This window comes from Myodes glareolus, chromosome 7, assembly GCF_982192425.1.
Source record: "Myodes glareolus chromosome 7, mMyoGla1.1, whole genome shotgun sequence".
Classification (NCBI taxonomy): Eukaryota; Metazoa; Chordata; class Mammalia; order Rodentia; family Cricetidae; genus Myodes; species Myodes glareolus.
This window is the reverse complement of record NC_142032.1, coordinates 22,547,023-22,570,434: the sequence shown is the minus strand read 5'-3', so window position 1 is coordinate 22,570,434 and position 23,412 is coordinate 22,547,023. Positions and strand designations below refer to the sequence as shown.

General features: G+C 36.8%; 1 protein-coding gene across 1 annotated transcript in view; it reads left to right on the top strand.

Annotated features, from left to right (window-relative positions):
* The window catches only part of LOC125412195 (cytochrome P450 2C26-like), a 31,876-nt gene extending 9,916 nt beyond the window's left edge, over nt 1–21,960 (top strand). The window contains exons 6-9 of the mRNA XM_087907913.1: nt 10,250–10,391; nt 11,445–11,632; nt 15,439–15,580; nt 21,412–21,960. Coding sequence (XP_087764039.1) covers nt 10,250–10,391; nt 11,445–11,632; nt 15,439–15,580; nt 21,412–21,593 — 654 coding nt within the window. The 3' untranslated portion in view covers nt 21,594–21,960. The remainder of the gene's footprint in view (nt 1–10,249; nt 10,392–11,444; nt 11,633–15,438; nt 15,581–21,411) is intronic.
* Nucleotides 21,961–23,412: the final 1,452 nt, after the last annotated feature.

Here is a 23,412-nt window from a genome sequence, read left to right as displayed (position 1 = left end):
TGTATCTCTCTGACTGAATATACTGACATCTAAACCAGTTCTCAGTAGTGGGGTTTTACTTTCTCTCTCCCTGCACATGCATAAAATCTTGGATGCTCCTAAAATTTCAGCTTGTTTCTGTACTGTAGTCACCTGTTACTGCAACCTTCATTTACAAGCATGAGAACAACACACTCATTCATCATTCTTTGTCTCTGCATTATTTCTACCTTTGACTCTACTGAGCTTTTCATTTAGAAAGATGTGTGCACGTGTTTCTTGATGGCATGTTCTCATTTTCTTTGTGCATATCTTCAGCACAGAGTTTCGGATTCAGACTCATTTCATATTTACGTTTGTGAAGAACAAACACAATTTTCAACTATCAGTTTATGATTCATAGATTCCAGAATCTTTATTTTTTACTTTTATATTTTCTTTCATGGGTAAGGGATTTTTGCCTTTCTCCTTGTATACACCTGTGTATATCTGGTATCAAAGTATTTTGCATCTTGATGTGTGTGCCAACACCACACTGTATTCATTGCTGTAGGTTTCCATTTTGAGGGTTCAGCTCTTTCTCCATAGTTTCATTGGAATCTGTGGACTTGTTTTCCTATTTGATTTTTAGTACAGATAGAAGTGACTCATTAGATTACTTTGAGGAAGAATACCTCCATTTTAAAGCTATTCCAAATTTCAGCATTTGTGCATAAATTGATTTTCCACTTATTATTTTCAACTTTTTAGAACCAGAAATGGTTCTAAGTATGCCAATCTTTCATGCATATAATTATGCAATATTAAATTTTATCCAAGAATTTTAATGTGATAATCTTTTGATTTCATTTTAGTTCATTAATTTCTGTTGTACAGAGTCATACCTAAGTTTAAGTTTTTACTTCAAATTGTACTCATGTAATTTATTAGATTTGGTAATTTTTTCTATTTTTTTTATTAATTTTATATTCCAACTATAGTTCCCCCTCCCCCTTCAATCCTCTGTTCCACCTAACTCCCCCTAATCCTTTTCCTCCATTCCTCAGAAAGAGTAAGGTCTGGCACATTCAGTTGAGGCAGGACTAAGCATCTCCCCCACAGCAACAAGTTTTTATTTATTTATTTATTTATTTATTAAAAATTTCCACCTCCTCCCCACCTCCTTTTTTCTCTCCCTCTCCCCAACGTCCCCTCTCTCTCTAGTCCTAAAAGCAGTCAGGGTTCCCTGCCCCCTGGGAAGTCCAAGGTTCTCCCCGCTCCATCCAGGTCTATAAAGGTGAGCATCCAAACAAACCAGGCTCCCACAAAGTCAGTCCATGCAGTAAAATCAAAACCCAGTGCTATTGTACTTGTCTTCTCAGTCAGCTTTCATTGCAAGCCACATTCAGAGTGACCATTTTGATCACATGCTCCATCACTTCCAGTCCAGTTGGCCTAGGTGATCTCCCATTAGATCAGTCCCACCATCTCTGTGGGTGGACACACCCCTCTGGTCTTGACTTCCTTGCTCATGTCCTCCCTCCTTCTGCTCCTCATTTGGACCTTGGTAGCTAAGTCCAGTGCTCCAATGTGGGTCTCTTTCTCTATCTCCATCCATCGCCAGATGAAGGTTCTATGGTGATATGTAAGATATTCATCAGTGTGGTTATGGGACAAGGCCTGTTAAGGCACCCTCTCCTCTGCTGCCCAAGTAACAATCTGGGGACCTCTCCTTGGGCCTGGGAAAACTTCTAGAGACAAGTCCCTTGCAAACCCTAAAATGGCTCCCTTAATTAAGATATTTACTTCCCTGCTCCCATATCCACCCTTCCTCCATCCCACCCAACCCATTCCCCCAAGCTCTCCTCAATCCTCCGCTTCTTCCTTCTCTCTACCCATCTCTCCTTACATCCAACCCCCACACCCCCGTGCACCCAAGTTTTGCCTGGCAATCCTGTCTACTTCCAATATCCAGGAGGATAAATATATGATTTTCTTTGGGTTCACCTTCTTATTTAGCTTCTCTAGGATCACGAATTATAGGCTCAATGTCCTTTAATTATGGCTAGAATTCCCTTTTTGGGTCTGGGTTACCTCACTCAGTAGAGCGTTTTCTATTTCCATTCATTTGCATGCAAAATTCAAGATGCCATTATATTTAACGCTGAGTAAAACTCCAATGTGTATATGTTCCACACCTTCTTTAACCAGTCTTCTATTGAGGGGCACCAAGGTTGTTTCCAGGTTCTGGCTATTACAAATAGTGCTGCTATGAACAAAGTTGAACAAATGCTTTTGTAGTATGATAGGGTATGTCTTGGGTATATTCCCAAGAGTGGAATTGCTGGGTCCTGAGGGAAGTTGACTCCCAGTTTCCTGGGAAACTGCCATACTGATTTCCAAAGTAGCTGCACAAGTTTGCATTCCCACCAACAATGGATGAGTGTTCCCCTCACTCCACATCCTCTCCAGCATAGGCTATCATTTGTGTTTTTGAGTTTACCCATTCTGACAGGTGTAAGATAGTATCTCAAAGTTGTTTAGATTTGCATTTCCCTGATGGCTAAGGAGGTTGAGCATGACCTTATGTGTCCTTTGGTCATTTGTACTTCTTCTGTTGAGAATTCTCTGTTCAATTCAGTACCCCATTTTTTAATTGGGTTAATTAGAGTTTTAGTGTCTAGTTTCTTGAGTTCTTTGTATATTCTGGAGATCAGACCTTTGTCTGATGAGGGGTTGGTGAAGATCTTCTCCCAATCAGTAGGTTGCCTTTTGTTCTTATTGACAGTGTCCTTTGCTTTACAGAATCTACTCAGTTTCAGTAGGTACCATTTATTCATTGTTGCTCTTATTTTCTGTGTTACTAGGGCTCTACCTAGAAAGTGTCTCCTGTGTCCATGTCTTGTAGACTACTTCCCACTTTCTCTTCTATCAGGTTCAATGTGGTCAGTTTAATACTGAGGTCTTTAATCCATTTGGACTTGAGTTTTGTGCATGGTGATAGATATGGATCTATTTTCATTCTTCTACAGGTTGACATCCAGTTATGCCAGCACCATTTGTTAAAGATGTTTTCTTTCTTCCATTGCATAATTTTAGCTCCTTTGTCGAAAATCAGGTGTTCGTAGGTTTGTGGATTAAGTTCTGGGTCTTCGATTCGATTCCATTGGTCAACATCTCTGTTTTTGTGCCAGTACCAAGCAGTTTTCATTACTGTAGCTCTGTAATAGAGTTTGAAGTCAGGGATGGTAATGCCTCCGGAAGTACTTTTATTGTATAAGATTGTTTTGGCTATCCTGGGTTTTTTGTTTTGCCATATAAACTTGATTATCGTTCTCTCAAGGTCTGTGAAGAATTTTGCTGGAATTTTGATGGGAATTGCATTGAATCTATAGATTGCTTTTGGTAGAATTGCCATTTTTACTATGTTGATCCTTGCTATCCAGGAGCATGGGAGATTTTTCCATTTTCTGGTATCCTCTTCAATTTCTTTCTTTAGGACCTTAAAGTTCTTGTCAAATAGATCTTTCACTTCCTTTGTTAGAGTTACGCCAAGATACTTTATGCTATTTGTGGCTATTGTGAAAGGTGATTTTTCTCTGATTTCCCTCTCTGTATCTTTGTTCTTTGTGTTTAGGAGGGCAACTGGTTTTTTGGAGTTGATCTTGTATCCTCCCACAGTACTAAAGGTATTAATCAGTTGTAGGAATTCTCTGGTAGAGTTTTTGGGGTTGCTTATGTACACTATCATATCATCTGCAAAGAATGAAAGTCTGACTTATTCCTTTCCAATTCGAATCCCCTTGATCTCTTTATGTTGTCTTATCGCTATTGCTAGAACTTCAAGCACTATATTGAAGAGGTATGGAGAGAGTGGACAGCTTTGTCTTGCTCCTGATTTTAGTGGAATGGCTTTGAGTTTCTCTCCATTTAATTTAAGGGTAGCTGTCAGATTGCTGTATATTGCCTTTATTATATTTAGAAATGAACCTTGTATCCCTAATCTCTCCAAGACCTTTATCATAAAGGGATGTTGAATTTTGTCAAATGCTTTTTCAGCATCTAATGAAATGATCATATGTTTTCTTTTCTTCAGTTTATTTATATGGTGAATTACGTTGATAGATTTTCATATGTTGAACCAGCCCTGCCTTTCTGGGATGAAGCCTACTTGATCATAATGGATAATTTTTTGGATGTGTTCTTGGATTCTGTTTGCCAATATTTTACTGAGAATTTTTGCATCAATGTTCATGAGTCAGATTGGTCTGTAATTCTCTTCCTTGGTTAAGTCTTTGTGTGGTTTTGGTGTCAGGGTGACTGTAGCTTCATAAAAGAAGTTAGGCAATGACTCTTCTGTTTCTATTTTGTGAAACACATTAAGGAGTATAGGTATTAACTCTACTTGGAAGTTCTGATAGAATTCTTCATTAAAACCATCTGGTCCAGGGGTTTTTTGGTAGGGAGGTTTCTGATGACAGCTTCTATTTCCTCGCGACTTACAGGTCTATTTAACTGCTCACCTGGTCTTGACTTAATTTTGGTATATGCTATTTATCTAAAAAAGTGTCCATTTCTTCCACATTTTCCAATTTTGTGGCAGACAGGCTTTTGTAGTAAGATCTACTGATTCTCTGAATTTCCTCTGTGTCTGTGGTTATGTCCCCTTTTTCATTTCTGATCTTATTTTTTGCGTGTTCTCTCTCTGTCGTTTGATTAGTTTGGATAGGGGTTTGTGAATCTTGTTGATTATCTCCAAGAACCAGCTTTTTGTTTCATTGATTCCTTGGATTGTTTTCTGTGTTTCTATTTTGTTGATTTCAGCCCTCAGTTTGATTATTTCCAGTCTTCTACTCCTCCTGGGTGAGTCTGCTTCTTTTTTTTCTAGAGCTTTCAGGTGTGCTGTTAAGTCTCTAGTATGTACTTTCTCTGTTTCCTTTATGTGTGCATTTAGTGCTATAAACTTTCCTCTTAGCACTGCTTTCATAGTGTCCCATAGGTTTGGGTATGTTGTGTCTTTATTTTCATTGAATTCAAGGAAGACTTTAATTTCTTTATTTCTTCCCTGACCCAGGGGCTGTTCAGTAGTTGACTGTTCAGTATCCCTGAGTTTGTAGGCTTTCTGGGGGTAGCTTTGTTGTTGAATTCTAATTTTATTCCATGGTGATCCAACAAGACACAGGTGGTTACTAATTTTTTTTTTTGAATCTGTGGAAGTTTGCTCTGTTACCGAGTATGTGGTCAATTTTTGAGAAGGTTCCATGAGATGCTGAGAAGAAGGTATATTCTTTCCTATTTGGGTGGAATGTTCTATAGATGTCTGTTAAGTCCATTTGATTCATTACCTCCCTTAGTTCTCTTATTTCTCTGTTAGGTTTCTGTTTGTTGACCTGTCAATTGGTGAGAAAGGAGTGTTGAAGTCTCCTACTATTAGTGTGTGGGGTTTGATGTGTGCTTTGTTCAAGAAATGTTTCTTTTACATAAGTGGGTGCTTTTATATTAGGGGTATAGATATTCAGGATTGAGACTTCATCCTGATAAATTGTTTCTATTATGAGTATAAAGTGTCCATCTCCATCTCTTCTGATTGATTTAAGTTAGAAGTCAATTTTGTTAGATATTAGTATAGCCACACCTGCTTGTTTATTAGGTCCATTTGATTGAAAAACCTTTCCCAACCCTTTACTCTGAGTAAATATCTGTCTTTGTGGTAGAGTTGTGTTTCTTGTTACCAGCAGAATGCTGGGTACTGCTTTTGTTTCCATTCTCTTAACCTGTGCCTTTTTATAGGTGAATTGAGACCATTGATATTAAGTGATATTAATGACCAGTGGTTGTTAACTCCTGTATTTGGGGGATGGGTAGTAGAGTTTGTGTGTTTCCCTTTTTTGGGTTGTGCTTGTGGAGGGTTGTTAGATGTCTAAGTTATTGTGGGTGTTGTTGGGCTCTTTGGGTTCAGATTTTCCTTCTATTACTTTCTGTAATGCTGGGTTTGTGGTTATGTATTTTTTTGATTTGTTTTTAATCCTGGAATACCTTGTTTTCTCCATTAATGGTGAAAGAAAGCTTGGCTTGTTATATTAATCTGGGCCTGTATCTATGGTCTCTTAGTTTCTGCAGCACATCTATTCAAGACCTTCTGGTTTTCATGGTTTCCATAGAGAAGTCAAGTGTAATTCTGATAGGTTTACCTTTATATGTTAATTGACCTTTTTCCTTTGCTGCTCTTAATATTCTTTCTTTATTCTATATGTTTTGTGTTTTGATTATTATATGGTGAGGGGATTTTTTTTGATCCAGTCTATTCAGTATTCTGTATGCTTCTTGTACCTTCATCAGAATATACTTCTTTAGGTTGGGAAAATTTTCTTCTATAATTTTGTTGAATATATTTTCTGGGCCTTTGAGCTGTAATTCTCCTTCTTCTATCCCTATTATTCTTAGGTTTGGTCATTTCATGGTGTCCCAAATTTCCTGGATGTTTTCAGAATTTGTTGGATTTGCTGTTTTCTTTGATCAATTAGTTTATTTCCTCTATAGTATACTCAGTGTCTGAGATTCATTCTTCTATCTCTTGTATTCTGTTGGTTATACTTGTCTCTGTAGTCCCTGTTCATTTACCTAGATATTCCTTATCCAGCTGTCCCTCAGTTTGTATTTTCTTCGTTACCTCCATTTCAGTTTTCAAGTGTTTAACTATTTCCATTACCAGTTTGATTGTTTTTTCTTGGTTTCCTATGGTATCTTTTAGGGACTTATTCATTCTTCATACTTGTTGTTATTCTTCTCATCCATTTCTTTAAGGGAGTTTTTCACTTCCTGTTTAAGGGACTCTTAAACACGTTCATAATGTTTTATCACTTTCATATGAAATTATCACTTTCATAATGTTACATTTAAAGTCTATTTCTTCTATGTCTTCTGAATTAGGGTGTTCAAGTCTTCCTGCTGTATGTTTGCTGGATTCTGCTGTTGTTTTCAGATTGTTGGAGGAATTCTTCTATTGGCCTCTGTCCACCTCTTCTTTCAAATGCTCTCCGATGGATCTTCTGGTACAGGATCTAGGCTGCTTGCTGGCCAGAGACTTTGCAGACAAAAGGGCATGCTTGCTTGTTGCAGACTCAGTGGGACAAAGAATGTCCTGCAGCAGTTGCCCTCACCACTTTGACCCCAGACTCCCAGCTCCCATGCAGGTTGATTTGGGGAATCCTATAACCCTGCAGATGGAGAGGGATGCTGGAGAGGGGAAGCTGGGATGGGATAAGAAGAGTAAGGCCTGCCAGGGGGAAGCCCCTGATAAATGGCCAGAAAGTTTGGGGAGGGGGAATAGGGGTGTTGAGCAATACTTACACTCAACAAGTGGTTTTACTAACAAGATATGAGCCAAAATTGCACTGCTGTATATCCAAAAGCATTTAAGCATATATAAATATAATTGTTAGTTTTTAAGTATAATTCTTTATTGTTAATTTTAAGTTAATTTGGACATAAGCAATGTCAATTTATGGTTAGAAAATCAAATGAAGCTGTATTACAAAGGGAAATAGATGTGCTTCTTTGTCTGGAAGTTGCAGTAAAGGGAAGGAAAATTATTTTAATAGTTTTAGCCATGTAGTAATACACTTGTGGCCATCTAGTAATCATGAAAATGTTATCAGTTTGGTAATTCTAAAATAATGATGATTTATTTCTGAACTTGCCTCAACATTTCAAGATGTAACATTGTTGACAATCCTGTAGCACAGCATGTTTACAGTTTAGTCAAATGCATTATTCAACCTTTTGATTGATTCCATATAGGCCATGACTAGGTCGTGTTCTATCTTCATGACTTACATATGTACATTTGTACATATGTCATTCACCCTTCCTTAATTCATGGATCATGTTGCTATTTGACTCCCTAATGGAATGGAGCTAAGTCATCTTGACTGGGAACCTAATCTTGCTAGCTGTGCTTCATCTCTATAAAAACACTTTGAACTCAGTAATGAGTGTATAGCTATACTTAGTCCATAAAAATCTTTGGGAACAGGAAACTGGGAGTCAATCTCCCTCAGGACCCAGCAATTCCACACTTGGGAATATACCCAAGAGATGCCCTATCATACTACAAAAGTATTTGTTCAACTATGTTCATAGCTGCACTATTTGTAATAACCAGAACCTGGAAACAACCTAGGTGCCCCTCAATAGAAGAATGGTTAAAGAAGGTGTGGAACATATATACATTAGAGTTTTACTCAGCGGTAAAGAACAATGACATCTTGAATTTTGCATGCAAATGGATGGAAATAGAAAATGCTTTACTGAGTGAGGTTACCCAGACCCAAAAAGAGGAATATGGTATGTACTCACTCATAAGTGAATTCTAACCATAGTTAAAGGTCTTTGAGTCTATAATTTGTGATCCTAGAGAAGCTAGATAAGAAGGTGAACCTGAAGAAAATTTATATAGTTATCCTCCTGGATAATACAACTAGGCAAGATTGCCAAGCAAACTCGGGTGCATGGGGGGTGGGGGGTGGAAGTAAGGGAAGATGGTTAGGGAGAGGGGAGAGGGCGAGAATTGGGGATGGCTTGGGGGAATGGGCGGGGGGGGGGAGGGAGGAAGGATGGTTATGGGAGTAGGGAAGTTTATATCGCAACTAAGAGAGCCATTCTAGGGTTTGCAAGAGACTTGATTCTGGAGGGGTTCCCAGTAAAAATTAAATAAAATAAATAAATAAAAAGAAAAATAAAAAAAAAGAAAAAGAAAACGCTTTACTGAGTCAGGTAAGCCAGACCCAAAAAGAGGAATAAGGTATGTATTCACTCATAAGTGGATTCTAGCCATAATTAAAGGTCTTTGAGCCTATTATTCGTGATCCTAGAGAAGCTAAATAAGAAGGTGAAACTGAAGAAAATTCAAGTAGTTTTCCTCCTGAAGATTGGAAATAGACAAGAGTTTCAGATCCTTCATCTGGCAATGGTTGGAGATAGAGACGGGGACCCACGTTGGAACACTGGACTTAACTCCCTAGGTCCAAGGAGAAGCAGAAGGAAGAAGAACGTGAGCAGGGAGGGCAAGATCAGAGGGAACCTTCATCTGGCGATGGATGGCGAGCAGACGGAGACCCACATTGGAGCACCGGACTGAGCCCCCCAAGGTCCAAAGGAGGAGCAGAAGGAGGAAGAACATGAAAAAGGAAACCGCAAGGGGAGCAATCACCCACTGATACAAGGGGACTGATCTAATGAGAGTTCACCAAGGCCAGTTGACTGAGACTGAAGGAGCACTTGATCCAACTTGATTCTCTGGAGGAGGCTGGATTCCCTGAATGTGGCTGACCCGAAGTCTTTCTAAAAAGTCATTGACAATGACTCTGGGACTTGTTTCCTCTGCATATTCTGGATTTTTGGGGATCCAGTCTGTTTGGATACTCACCTTCCTGGACCTGGAGGGAGCGGGGAGGAACTTGAACTACCCACAGGGCAGGAAACCCTGACTGCTCTTAGGGATGGAGAGGGAAGAGGAGAGGGAGTGGGGGGAGTGGGAGGGTGTTGGGAGGAGGGGCGAAAATGGAAACTTTTATATTTTAATAAACTTTAAAAAAAAACAAAAAGAACAAAAATATCTTTGGGAATATTTAAAAAGGAAGTTCTTGAAAGAGCTTTGAAAAGGTAGCATTGTATCCCCAATTCTACTATTTATTCTAATTCAAATTGTGCTTCCTTATTTAAGGGACAAACTAACTAGTTATGAGTGCCTTAAATCAAATGTTTACTGAACTCAGGTATGAAGAGATTTGTAACCCTCATGTTATTGTCATACAGTAGACAAGAAGCATTAGATTCAAGTACCTGTCAATGTTGTTACAATGTGTAGCATATAGACTTTCCTTTTATAAATGAGTCTTCTTGTGCCCATATAAATGAAACATAAATTCTTCAAGCACATGTGTTTTAATTTGAGAAAATAGACAACAAACAAAATCAGTTTCTCTTCCTATTTTCTACAGTCTTACAGTTCAACATTGTATACACACTGCACACACACATACACACACACACATACTCATAGGTATATAATTTTAGAAGTGCAATTCTGACAAGCAGGAAATATAAGTATGAATAATGAAGTTAGGATATCTATACCACAGTCCCCAAAATGCTATTTAGTCAAGTCACTACTATACTTTCTAAATTCTGTGCTATCAACAATCTAGAATTGTACAATATTGTATATTCAATTGTAACTTAGATGTGGCAGGAGAGAATTTGTTACATAACAGTATCAAATCATCCTTAGGAGAATCACAATCAGCAATCGATATATACACGTGAAAATCTGACAGCTACATTGACTGATATGCTTCTTGCTGGAACGAGTACTTTAAAGACAACAATGAGATTTGCTGTCCTGCTCCTGCTGAAGCACCCACATGTCACAGGTGAGATTGCATGTGGTAAATCATAGCATTCTGGGAAGATGCTGGCAAGATGCTGCCAGTACCCTGTGTGGTGTTATTCAAAAATCTCAGTATTTAACTTGCAATTCCACTGGCTGCAAAAGAGAGCATAACTGAGAAAAATGAAGAAACCGTAGCTGAAGAAATGTTCATCAAAAATTGTCCTTTGTTTGTGCTCCCTGGCAGGTGTACTGTTGTAGGCACCTAAAGCATATATGGAGCTGTGGCTAAATATTGGCTTCTTCATCAATTTCAAGCTTTTAGAAAAGATGAATTCTTGTAGTTATTTTCTTTATTCTGATAAATATAGTTATGTGGTAAAAAAATAGAACTCACATCAAAAACGTTAATAAGTAATCCTAGTATTCTATGCTTTTTCCTGTGAAATTTTACATTCTGTGAAGAAATCAAGACTGTTTGGACATTTAGATATATATTTTCAATGATGTTGAAATTAAATCAGTATTTGGAGGTTTTATCAGAATCCATAAAATTTCTGCTTAACAATAATCTTTTCAAACATAACAAATTTTTTTCTGTCTGGTGGTGCTGGCACACACCTTAAATTAATTATCACTGACTAAACGGAACAGTACAAACTAAAGTGAAAAGACATGCATTAATATAATATGTATCAAAAATGAATCCTAACTCTAATATGTGTTATAGGGAATGTTATTTATGTATCTGCAATTCTTTCCACAATGAGTATCCATATTACTAAGTATGATAATCTAAGATCTATTATAGAGAAATGAAAGGATGCATGTATACATGTGTATAGACATGTGTGTAATATGTGATATGCAATTATAAATAGAATGCGGGCTTAATTGACATTTTCTTTTTCCATACCAATAACTCAATATGAAAAACAGTTGTTGTTAAAATATAAATATATTTACAAGTGGTGTTTGGTGTTGAACCTGCCCACTGATGGTTAATAAGATAATTGGAGTAAAATTGTGCAAACAAAGACCCACACATACTCTGCTACTTTTCTCTATTTCTACATTTGTCATTGCTTCTAACCAGCTAAAGTCCAGCAAGAGATTGACCATGTGGTTGGCAGACAACGCAGCCCCTGCATGCAGGACAGGAAGCAAATGCCCTACACAGATGCCGTGATTCATGAGGTTCAGAGATTCATTGATATCGCCCCCAACAATGTACCCCATGAAGTGACATGTGATGTAAAATTCAGGAACTACCTCATCCCCAAGGTAAACTTATTTCTTCTCTACTGTACTTCTGTGCTAATGATGCTCCCAGGTTCACAGTGTGGTTCCGGTCCTCTGAGTCACACTGTTTTTTGGGATCCTTATGCTGCTTCATAATCAGGAAGGCAGTCCTACAGCAGGCATGGACACAATGGTGATAATTCCACTTTTCCTCTGCCTTTCACATTTTGCTTGGACAAAGATTGGGGTTTCATATTTCCACATGTATTTACCAATTTTCTTTCAAATTCATCCAAGAACATTTTGTGATTTCTATCATTAAGAAAAAATTAATGATAACTCTGAGGAGGTTATATCCTGCATTATTCAAGCAATATAAAAAATATATTATACTTTTACCTGTGCTTTGGTTTTTTCTCCAAAATGATTTGTTTTCGATGATGTAGTTTGGAAATATTTTCTTTGAGTTTCTATGAATAATGAATATTCTTGATATTGTATTTTTAGATAAGGTTGTAAAAATTGATTTAATCATTATATTGATCTTTCTTTACCTAAACTCATATATTATACTAGTTGAAAATGCTTTATCTGAAAATGTATGTAGAATTTAAATTATACTTAATTTTATCACATAATATTTTATGTATACTTTTATTTTTAATCCTTTATTCTTCACTACTGCTTATGTTATTATTGAACTAATTGATGAATTTCAGATAGAATGATAAAACTGGGTTTTAATTTCTAACCTCACTGAAATATAATGTTTTAAATTTTTATCAGTACAATTTGAATGTGTGAGCAATCAGAGACAAGAAGGGAGTAGGGAAACTCAAAATGTAAATTATGCTTTCAATTTATGATTCATTTAGGGTACAGATGAAGTTGACATAAATATGTGATAAAGTTGAGTGAGTGAATAGGTACTACTGAACTAAGGGCACATAAGCTTCCTTTTTTATCAATGTAACTGCAATATCCACCTGTCAAACCAATGTCTTTGGATATTTTGGGAAGTATTTTTATCTAATTAAGTTGTGGCAAAAGGATCTTCCCGAGATATGAATTGTGGTTTTTAGTACTGAAGTCTAGCATACTACAACAACACTTAATTTATGAATCTATATATATAGCTAAATAGCAAATAGACTAAAAAAATGGGACAGGAATGACTTATTACCAAAACAAGTTGAACAAAGACTTCAAGATAAAACCAGACATACTAAACCTAATACAAGAGGAAATACATATAGGCCTTGAACATACTGGCACAAGAGACAATTTTCTAAACAGGACACTGATAGCTCAGTCACTAAGATAAACAATTACTAAATAGGACCTCATGAAACTGAAAAATTTCTGTAAGGCAAAGGACACCATCAGTAGCAGACAACAAAAGCTTACAGAATGGAAAAAGATTTTCACCTATTCCTCATCAATTAGAGAGCCAAAATCCAAGATGTATAAAGAATTCAAAAAGTTATAAAAAAGAAATAAATGTCCACTTAAATATACATATAAAATATATATGATAACATATAAGATACATATGTAAACATAGAATTCTTAATAGAGCAATCACAAGTGACTGAGCAAACTTTAAATTTTCAAGATCCTTGGCCATCAGGGAAATGTAAACCAAAAGTATTTTGAGATTTCATCTTATACCTGTTAGAATGTCAGATCAATAGCACAAGTAACAGCACATGTTGACAGGAATGTGTAGCAATCTGGATGCTCCTACATTCCTAGTGCAGAAATTAATATGCATGATGCTGTGAATATTGTTAATCAGTCTACCTCAAGAACCAAATTTTCCACTGATGGGAAAATACTTAAAAAGATGGTCCATCCTACCAAAACCACACTTGCACAACTATGTTCATAGCAGTTTTGCTTATAAGATCCATGGACAGGAAAAACTATAGATTGCCCCTAATTTATGACCCCATAGAAAAATTGGAGTCTATTTACTAGCAGAATATTGTCAGTTTCTATAAATATTGTATCAAGAAATTTGCAGGCAAGTGGATATAACTGGAAAAAAATCATCCCAAGTAAGGTAACCCAGGCTCAGAAAACACAAACATGGTATTTACTCACTTAGAAATTAATAGCAAATATTAGTTAACGGATAACTGTTAATCCATAGACCCACAGAGGCAAAATAACAAGGAAGGCTCAAGAGGAAATACATGGATCAACCTGGGAACAAAAGTAGAATAGATTTGGTGGATTTAGAAGGCCACTGGGAATGGGAAAAGGAGGGATCCTTTGTGTGGGGTGATGGAAGATGAGTTCATGGGGCAAGAATGGCTAAAATTTGGTGGCAATGAGGACCATGGTGGAAACCTTGTTCAGGGAAAAATCCCTGGAGTCAGTAAGAGTGTTCTTAGGACTACTAGTAATAAGGGTTAAGGAGCCTAAACCATCCATCTTCTGTTAGCAGGCAAAGCATCCAGTAAGGGACTGGAATATTAACTTGGCCACAATACCTTTGACCAATAAGTTGTCCTGCCTAGAAGATGTTATGGGTAATGATAGCTCTGAACTTTTGGGAGTGGCCAAGCAATGACTTGTCTAATTGTGGCCCATGTCAGGAGAGGAGACCCAAGTCAAATGCTGCCTGGATGGATGCACAGGAAACAAGAGTTGAAAGGCCCAGAGGCCTATGGTAGAACGAAAAAGAACTGGCATAAAACAAAAATAAAAATAATTGATCCTATTAAAAGAAAATCTGTTTTGTAGATCAGTGGTCATCAGAGAGACTTCCTCTGGCAGTTGATGTGAACAGATGCAGAATAATAGTGAAAACTTAGGCAGGGTTTTGGAATTCTTGTGTAAGAGGAGAAGGGAGGAAGGTAGAAATCAGAGGAGTCACAGATGCCAGGAGAACACAGCCCACAGAATTAGCTCAGGAGGACTGACAGGTACTCACAGAGACTGAAGCAGCCATCATGGAGCCTGTAGGGATCTGCACTATGTCCTTTGAAAGTAATTATGGTTGTTTATCTTAGGTTTCAAGAGAAACTCCAAACACTGGCGGTGCAGTTATCTTTGGCACTTTTTCTTGTTCTTGGTACACTATTTCTCCAATTATGATTTATCTTACTGCTTTTATGTGGATATTTTGAGTAGCTGCTTTGCATCTTGTAATCCCTTGCTCAGTTGACATTTCTGGGAGGCCTGCCTTTTCTGAAGGGGACCAGAGTGGTAGTTGATCTGAAAGAGAAAGTAGATGGTGGGACAAGGGGGATTGGAAGGAGATAAGGATGCAGAATATGAAAGAAGAATAAATTAAAAAGAATTACATTGCTTCCTTTCATGTCCCATTAGTTCTGGTACCTCATAAAGCAGCATCCCTCCTGCTGGTATATGTGTGTTTATATACATAGACAGTACATGTGAGAAGAGACCATTCCTTCGTTGAACTGTAGGAATGCATCAATATCTGAATTCTGTCCATGAGAGAAACCAATTATGTTTGTGTGTCTAGACCTTGTTTGTGTTCCATCATGAATGAGTTCCTGTATTATTTACATACAGTACAGCTCTCCACTTGATATCACGACCCATGTGACTTATATAAAGCAACTGATAAACTAGAACAGCAGGTGTGTTGAAACACCCATGTCCAAGTGTTCAAGGAAAGGGAACACACTCAAAAGGATTATTACCAAAACCTAAATCCTGACTTCAGATTCAGTAGGGGCACAGTAGACATAGCACTGTGGCATATCTCAGACTCCTCCCTGCTCCCTGCATGTTCTGTCTGTTGAACTGTACCTACTTTATGGAGCCATGATATCTTTGTAACTTGGTGTCTTTGTGTGAGTTGTTTGCAGGGAACGACCATATTAACATCACTATCATCAGTGTTGTATGACAGCAACGAATTCCCCAATCCAGAGACATTTGATCCTGGTCATTTTCTGGATGCAAAAGGAAACTTTAAGAAAAGTGACTACTTTATGCCTTTCTCAGCAGGTAATATAACCTCATTTTCATGATTTTGGTGACAGGAGGAGCTGTGGGAAATTTTAAGTGACACCTAAGAAACGCATAGAATCTTATTTTGTGCGTGATTAGTACCTATGCACTGTCATTGACACCTCTTCCCTGCTGGACTCAAATTTGCAGGTTACACTTACTTCACACACTTCAATAAAGTAAAGAATGCTAGTAGTTATACAATTTGTAGTCTTCCTTTATATGCACATCTCTGGGATACAAAAGACAGCATCACAGAGAATAAATGTAACCTAGTCTTTGAACAATCACCATTAAATAAAGATTGCCATAATTTTACTTTTTTTGTTGTTTCACACTTCTCCAGGCTCAGCTATGTAGAAACACATCCCAAAAATACGGAAAAGCTCCAATGGCATGAAGCCCACTCAGGGAAGCAGATGAAAAAGAGGTTAATGTGCATGGACTTGTGGTTAGAGAGAATCACCAATCCCTGACCAAGACAGTTGCTAGGGAGAAATATGCAAAAGTTTTCTCTCTAATACTTCATATATAAAACACAAATATGAATCAACATTGTAATTTACGATTTACTATCTGGCACAAAGGACACAAATGAAAGACAAAACCAAAAATTTTTATCATTTTAAAATCTCATTCTTATTGTTTGAGTTTTATATATGTATACAATGACTTCTCATCAAAACCACACCTGTATTTCAACCCAACCGTCAAATGCCTTTAATTGTCACCCTGCATGATTCTCTCTTACTACAACTTCGTACACGTTCTTTTCTTAGTGTACAGCACTTTTATTCCTCTTCCAGTTTCCACCCCTTTTCTTTTTCTTTACTTTATTAGATTTTTAAAAAAAATGAAAAATACCAATCCAAGTTTACACTCTCTCCCCTCTGCCCATACCCGCACAAACCCACTCACCCCACCCCCAAACAATCCTCAGAAAAGGCAAGGCACATTGCCTTGTGGAAGGCCCAAGGCCCACCTTACTATATTTAACCTGAACAGGTATACATACAAATAGAATATGATCCCAAAAAGCCAGTACATGCAACAGAGATAAATCCTGGTGCCACTGCCAGTGGCTCCTCAGTCTGCCACAGCAATGCAACACATTCTTAAAGTACTGAGTGCACGATGTCCTTCTAGTGTGCTTCAAGTTTAGTGACATGCTCTGAAGAATGAATAACCTACAATTGGCCAAATTCATGATTGAAAACTTTGAGTAGCTTCTAGGTGCCAGTATCTCTTCATTAGAGGGCAGACTTTCTGAGCATATTCCCAGTCCTGGCTGGAATTTTGGCTAATGTTAGCCATTTTTTGCAAAGGTAATAAAGGGCTGTGTTAATGAATCAGCAATTAAGAGAATTTGTTTCCTTTGCCATAACCCTGAGTCAAATGCCCAGCACTAACCCTGGGAAGCTCACAACCACCTGTATTCCCTGCTCCAGGAGACCTAAAGCCATCCTCTGAACTTCCTAAACAAGTAACTTTGAAATATTCATTCACCCACACATTCAAACACGTTTAATTGTTTAAAAGAAAACAGAGAATTTTATGTTCACACACACACACACATTATCATATATATATATATATAATCCAAGGTCTAGGTGTAAGAAAATTCCAGGTTACCATGAGGTCATGGAATTCTTGTAGTTGTGGCAGGAGACTCTTTTGGAATCTTTGGGATCTCTGCTACTCCACTAATCAGGGTGCTGGTAACAAATATTGCATCTGCACACCTACAGAGTATGTTCTGATACATAGCGTTACATGGATGCTCCTTCATAGATCAAGTGATTTTGACAATAAGCTCATAACATGATTCCTTCAACCTCTTTGTTTTTGTGCCAATATCATGCTGATTTTTATTTCTATAGCTCTGTAGTATATTTGAAATCAGAGATAGTGATACCTGTAGTCATTCTTTTACATTCAAGATACTTTTAGTTCTCCTGGCTCTATTGTGTTTCTATGTAAAGCTGAAAATTCTCCTCTCAATTTTTATAAACAATTGTGTTGGAATTTTTATGGGAATGGCATTGAATCTGCAGATTTATTTGATATGGTGCTCGATTTTACTATACTAATCCTGCTGATTTATGAGCACAGCAGAACTTTTCATCTTCTGATATCTTCGTCTATTTCTTCAATGCCTTGAAGTTTTTACCTTACAAGTATTTCACTTATTTTTTTTAGAAATACTCTAAAATATGTTTGTTTGTTTGTTGGGTTTGTTTGGTTTTTTTGGTTGTTGTTTTTGTTCTCATTGTTTTAGAATATTGTGAAAAGCATTTTTTCTTTAACTTCTTTCTAAGTACAATTCTCAATTGTACATAGAAAACCTGCTGATTTTTCTGTGTTAATTTTGTATTCTGTCACTTTGCTGAAAGAGCGCTTCAGGTGTTGATGTTCCTGATGTGCATTTTAGCGATTTATAGATATAAACATAACATCCACAAGTAGGGCTATTTTTAATTATTCCTTTCCTATTTGCCTTCCATTGATATCTTTCAATAGTCTTGCAACTTAAACTAATACTTCAAATATTGTATTTAAAAAGATATGGAGAAAGTGGACATTCCTATTGTGTTATTGATTTTAATAGAAATGCTTTGAGATTTTTCTGTTTAGGCTGACTTTGTCTATGGGTTAACCCTAAGTCACTCTTATTATTTGACCTCAGTTCTTAATATCCCTAGTCTATTTCAGGACATTTCAGAGGAAGGAATGTGCTGTTTGGGAAAAAGCCTTCACTAATGAAAAGATAATTGTGTTATTATCTTTTACTTTCTTTATAAGGTGAATAAAATTATTTATATATGTATATTCAAACATTCCTTCATCTGTAAAATGAAGCCTATTTTAACATTGTACATAATCTTTTGAAAGTGGTACTGTATTTGATTTGCAATTATTTTATTGAGTATTTTTAATGGTATGGTCATGAGGCAAATTGCTAAATAATTCTGTAATACTTTCTCTCTGTCACCCTCCCCCTCCTTGTTTTGTTTTGTTTGTTTCTGAGACAAGATTTATCTGTATAAAAGAACTGGTTGTCCTGGAGCTTTCTCTGTAGACCAGTCTGGCCTTGAATGTATAGAAATACTGCAGCTTCTGTCTACCGAGTGCTGAGAAAAAACCCTCACCACCCCATCTGGCTTTAATTTCCTTTTTCAGTTTGGTCTTCACGTGGTTTCCATATCAGGGTAATTGTGACCTTATAAAAAAATTAGGCAATGTTCTTTTCCTTTCTATTTTGCAGAATAGTTTGGAGTCAATTTTATTTACTGTTCTTGAGAGTGATAAATTTCTTCACTGAGTCCATCTGACCCTGGGCATGTTTTTGTTGAAAACTTTTAATTACTACTTCTTTTCCACTGTGAGTCATAAGTTTATTTAAATGTCTTATCTTAAGTCAGATTAAACTCTTGTAAGTTGTATATATCAAAAACTTATATCTGTCTTTTAGGTTTTCCAATTTAGTTGGATACATATTTTTGCACTGTGCCCTTATTGTTGTCTGACTTTTTTCAGTTTTTTATGCAATTTTAAAATCTACTTTTATTAAATTAGATTGTTTCTCTCTGTCTCTTAGTATATTTGTTAAAGGTTTAGCAACTGTATTGTTTTTCCCATCGAGTCAACTCTAACTTTCATTGATTCTCTGTATTGTCTTGATGTTTTGTTTATATTTACTCATTTCAGCCTTCAGTTTGATTGTTTCTTTCCATCTTTACCCCCTGAGTATTATTTTATTTTCATTTTCTTCCAGAGCTTTCAGGTGTGTCATTTAGTTAATGTGAGTTCTCTCTGTATCTCTTTCTCTTTGCCACCCTTTCTTTTTCTCCCTTGCTTTTGTTTTGTTGGACAACTAGGTCTATGACCTAACCTCTTAGGAGGGACTTCATCATGGGTCATAGTTTTCAGTGTTCACTTTTATTCAACTTTAAAAGACTCTAATTTTTCTTTTGACCTATTTTTCATTCAGTAGTGCTTTGTTCAATTTCCTTGAGTTTTTAAACTTTCAATAGTTTCCTTAGGTAGTGGTCTTTATCTTAGTCCATGGCAATCAGATAGTTTGCAAGGCCTTTTAACTTTCTTGCATCTGTTGAGAAATGCTTTGTGTCCATGTATGTATTCTGTTTTAGGGAAAGGTTCATGAACTGCTCAGAATAAGGTAGATCATCAATGATTGTGTTACATTATCAATAAATATCTGATAGGCTAATTTGATTTATGTTGCTCTATAATTATATAGCTCATGTATTCCTCTGGTTTGTTTTTCTTTCTGGATATCCTGTCTTCAACAATATACTTCTTAAGATAGTATGTTATTTGGGAAAAAATGTACTCCAGTGCCAGCATCCAGCCTCAAGTTCAAGGCCACGTAATGACTAGCTGATGATTATGCACATTTAGCACCAAATAACTTGAGCCATCTTTATTTATACATTATCAGAGCTTTATCCATTACCAGGATTCCATGAATTGTTTTATTATTGCTTTCTATTATTGACTTCTAAGAATTATATCATAGTCATCATAAAAACCTTTTTTAGCACCTTATTTACTACCCAAACACATTCTCCCACCCCTTATACAACCTCAGTCTAGGCATAGAGTCTGTCAATTTTGCAAGTTAAACTAACTATATATCCAAGCACATCCTGTTCTTGCACCACACATATAAGCTGGCATCTTCTTGCAGTTTAAAAGTAAAAGGTTATAGATACGGAAACATTGCACTAAGGACAACAATATTTAAACCTCAGTAATTCTTTTGTGTCTGTAGGAAATGCTTTTAAAAATTTTCCTGGTCTTCAAGACAGTGTTATTCCTGTCACTCTCTCTATAAAAGACAAACTTAGTCAACACACTATTTTCCCCTTCTACTGGACCTTTCTTCTTCCACCAACAAATTGTTCCTGTGTGTGGTAAAAAAAAAAAAAAAAAAAAAAAAAAAAAAAAAAAAAAAAGATTTGTCCAACCCAGATTTTGCACTAGATTTTGTCCTTTGTAGTATACCATATTCTACTCGGTATCCAGGGAACTTATTCGCAACTGTTGGTACTGTGTAATTCACTTTTTTGTGTATTGATTACCTCAATCTCCTTCCCAGAACTGTGAGGTATGGTTAATGTTCCAGGTGTTGTTTCCTCAAATGAACCCAGTATTTCTTGCAATTACCATTATGAGTTACTTTCTTCACTGTGTATTGCTATCTACCTTTCCATGAAAACAGTTAAGAAAGCATACCTAGTTAATTTTTACTGCCTCTACTGAGTCAGGAAAGTTTCCAGAATAAGGCATTGAGTTACTATTTCCAGATAAGAAAATTGAGAAGTATTTACCCCCTACTGAATCTTAGGGGAAATCATTTGAGAAAGAATGGAATTTCTAGATAAAATGACAGCTGTTGCATGAGTGACTGCCAAAGTGAACTAAAAATCACCAAAAGATTCACCAATATAATGAAAGAGAAAAGTACACACAAGCCTAGCAAATATGTCACTATCTTTCTATGCACCCAGATCTACTGTTTCCTGACAAGTTACATACTATCTCCACTGGACTTCCTTAGCAGAGACTCATAGGACATGCTTTTATATGCTGATCTGAGACAGGATTACACAGCTCCTGACAAGCCACCTTTATTTATTGGCTTAAGCAATTGTCCTCTAACCCACCCATATAACTAACCACCCAGCCAGTAACTCAGCACTTACATTAGTCTCTTGTGCTAGTTACAAACATACTGCAAAACCACACTCACTCACATACAAAGCATAATTACCTTTTTTTGACTGTTTTTTTTTTCCCTACAGGAAAACGAGTATGTTTAGGAGAAGGTCTGGCCCGTATGGAACTGTTTCTATTCCTGACCACCATTTTACAGAACTTCAAGCTGAAATCTCTGGTTCCCGCAAAAGATATCAATGATGCCCCACTGGTCAATGGATTTTCTGTATTACCTCCCCCTTTCCAGCTCTGTTTCATTCCTGTCTAATGATGATTAGATGCCTGGTTCCTGCTGTGTTCTTCTCTGAAATCACCCTCCAAAGTTTGTATATAACACTTTCCCGGAAGGCATACAGTGTCCTTCCACATTCTCACAGCTCTGTTCTCTAATTTCCCGTGGACACCATCAATTCTCCATTTTACAGTCTCTGAAGTCATCGCCAAAGATATTTGCCATTTCATATTCTCCGTAGCACTGTTACTATCCCTTGTACTCACATGTATCTAAAGCTGTAGTTAACATGGCTTCCACATAAAATGAATAGTGGCCAACAATATAATAATTCACAGTTATGTTTGTATCTCCTGTGTGTCCTTGACAATAATATATTAAATTTGAATTTCTTATTTCAAAAGACTTTCCATCAGTTTTCATAAGAGATGAAAAAAAAAGGAGTTCCCAAAAGTCCTGCTGGACTGTAAAACAAGAAATTTTCTGAATGTAAAGTGGGGATAATGTTGAGATGGCTCAAATAGCAATGTTCTTGTCATACAGGGCTCAAGTACATACATTTATATTCAAAACAAAACTTAAAGGTCAGACCTGGTAGTGATTACTATTTATACCACAGTGGGAGACTGAGTCAAAAGCATCCCTGGATAGAGCCAACTCATCCAGTATAATTGCCAAGCTCTGAGTCTCACTTGGATACCCTGTAACAACACCAAAGACTGAACTCAGACCTCCACATGATCATGCAGGTGCACACACTTACACACACAACACACAAAGAGGCAAATACTCACTATTATTTAAGGAGTCTATTATCACGTACACAGACAGCCCTATACTCTTCCCTGGAACACACATAAGCAAAAGAAATTATTGAAGAGTATGGTGTGAGAAAGCTCTTTAACTGGGGATCCCATATAGTTACTTAAAGCACTTGCATTTTATTTTTATTATTTTTTTAATTTATTTATTTATTAAGAATTTCCACCTCCTCCCCTTCTTCCTTTTCCCTCCCCCTCCTCACCTCTCCCTTCTTCTCTAGTCCTAAGAGTAGTCAGGGTTCTCTGCCCCGCATGAAGTCCAAGGTCCTCCCTCCTCCATCCAGGTCTATAAAGGTGAGTATCCAAACAAACCAGGCTCCCACAAAGTCAATCCATGCAGTAGAATCAAAACCCAGTGCCATTAACAGGAGCAGTAGCAAACTGTAGAGAAATTGGTAGAAAATACAGGGAGAGTAAGGTCATTTCATGCTTTGCACTTAAACAAAATGTAAACATTTTAAATATGCTTTTGACTTGCTTCTTCATGTTTAATCCTGGGCATGCATTTCAGTTCCATATTGCTTATCATATCTCTAAGTTCATGTCTTCTCTACAGCAAGAATAACAGTCAGAGAAAGCATCACTTTTATTATGTTAGTTGCTATATTCTCTTCCCACAGCACTGGAAGGTATTAAATGAGATATAACAACCACAACCTAGAAAGAGCAAACTCCTAAACTGCCCAGGGTATGAAAGAAATCCACTAAGTCTTTCTATCTTAGTGTTTGAGGGAAAAAGACACTTACACATTCTTTTGATGGATCCTTTTTTAATCTCTAATGTTGAATTCTTCAGTTCTTCTTTGTTATTCACAGATATATTTACCCAACAGAATCTATCAAGTAATCCAGGAACAGCATTTGAATATCACATTTCAATTCTTTAGTAAATAATATAAACAGAGTTGTTCCATTAACTCATGTGAAATAAATATTAATATCTTGTCACATAGCTGGGAAGGAACATTTTTTTCTCAGTCAGCTCCCTAATTCGTGAGCTGTAGCTTACAGATGCAAGGAAAGAAACAGTTGCT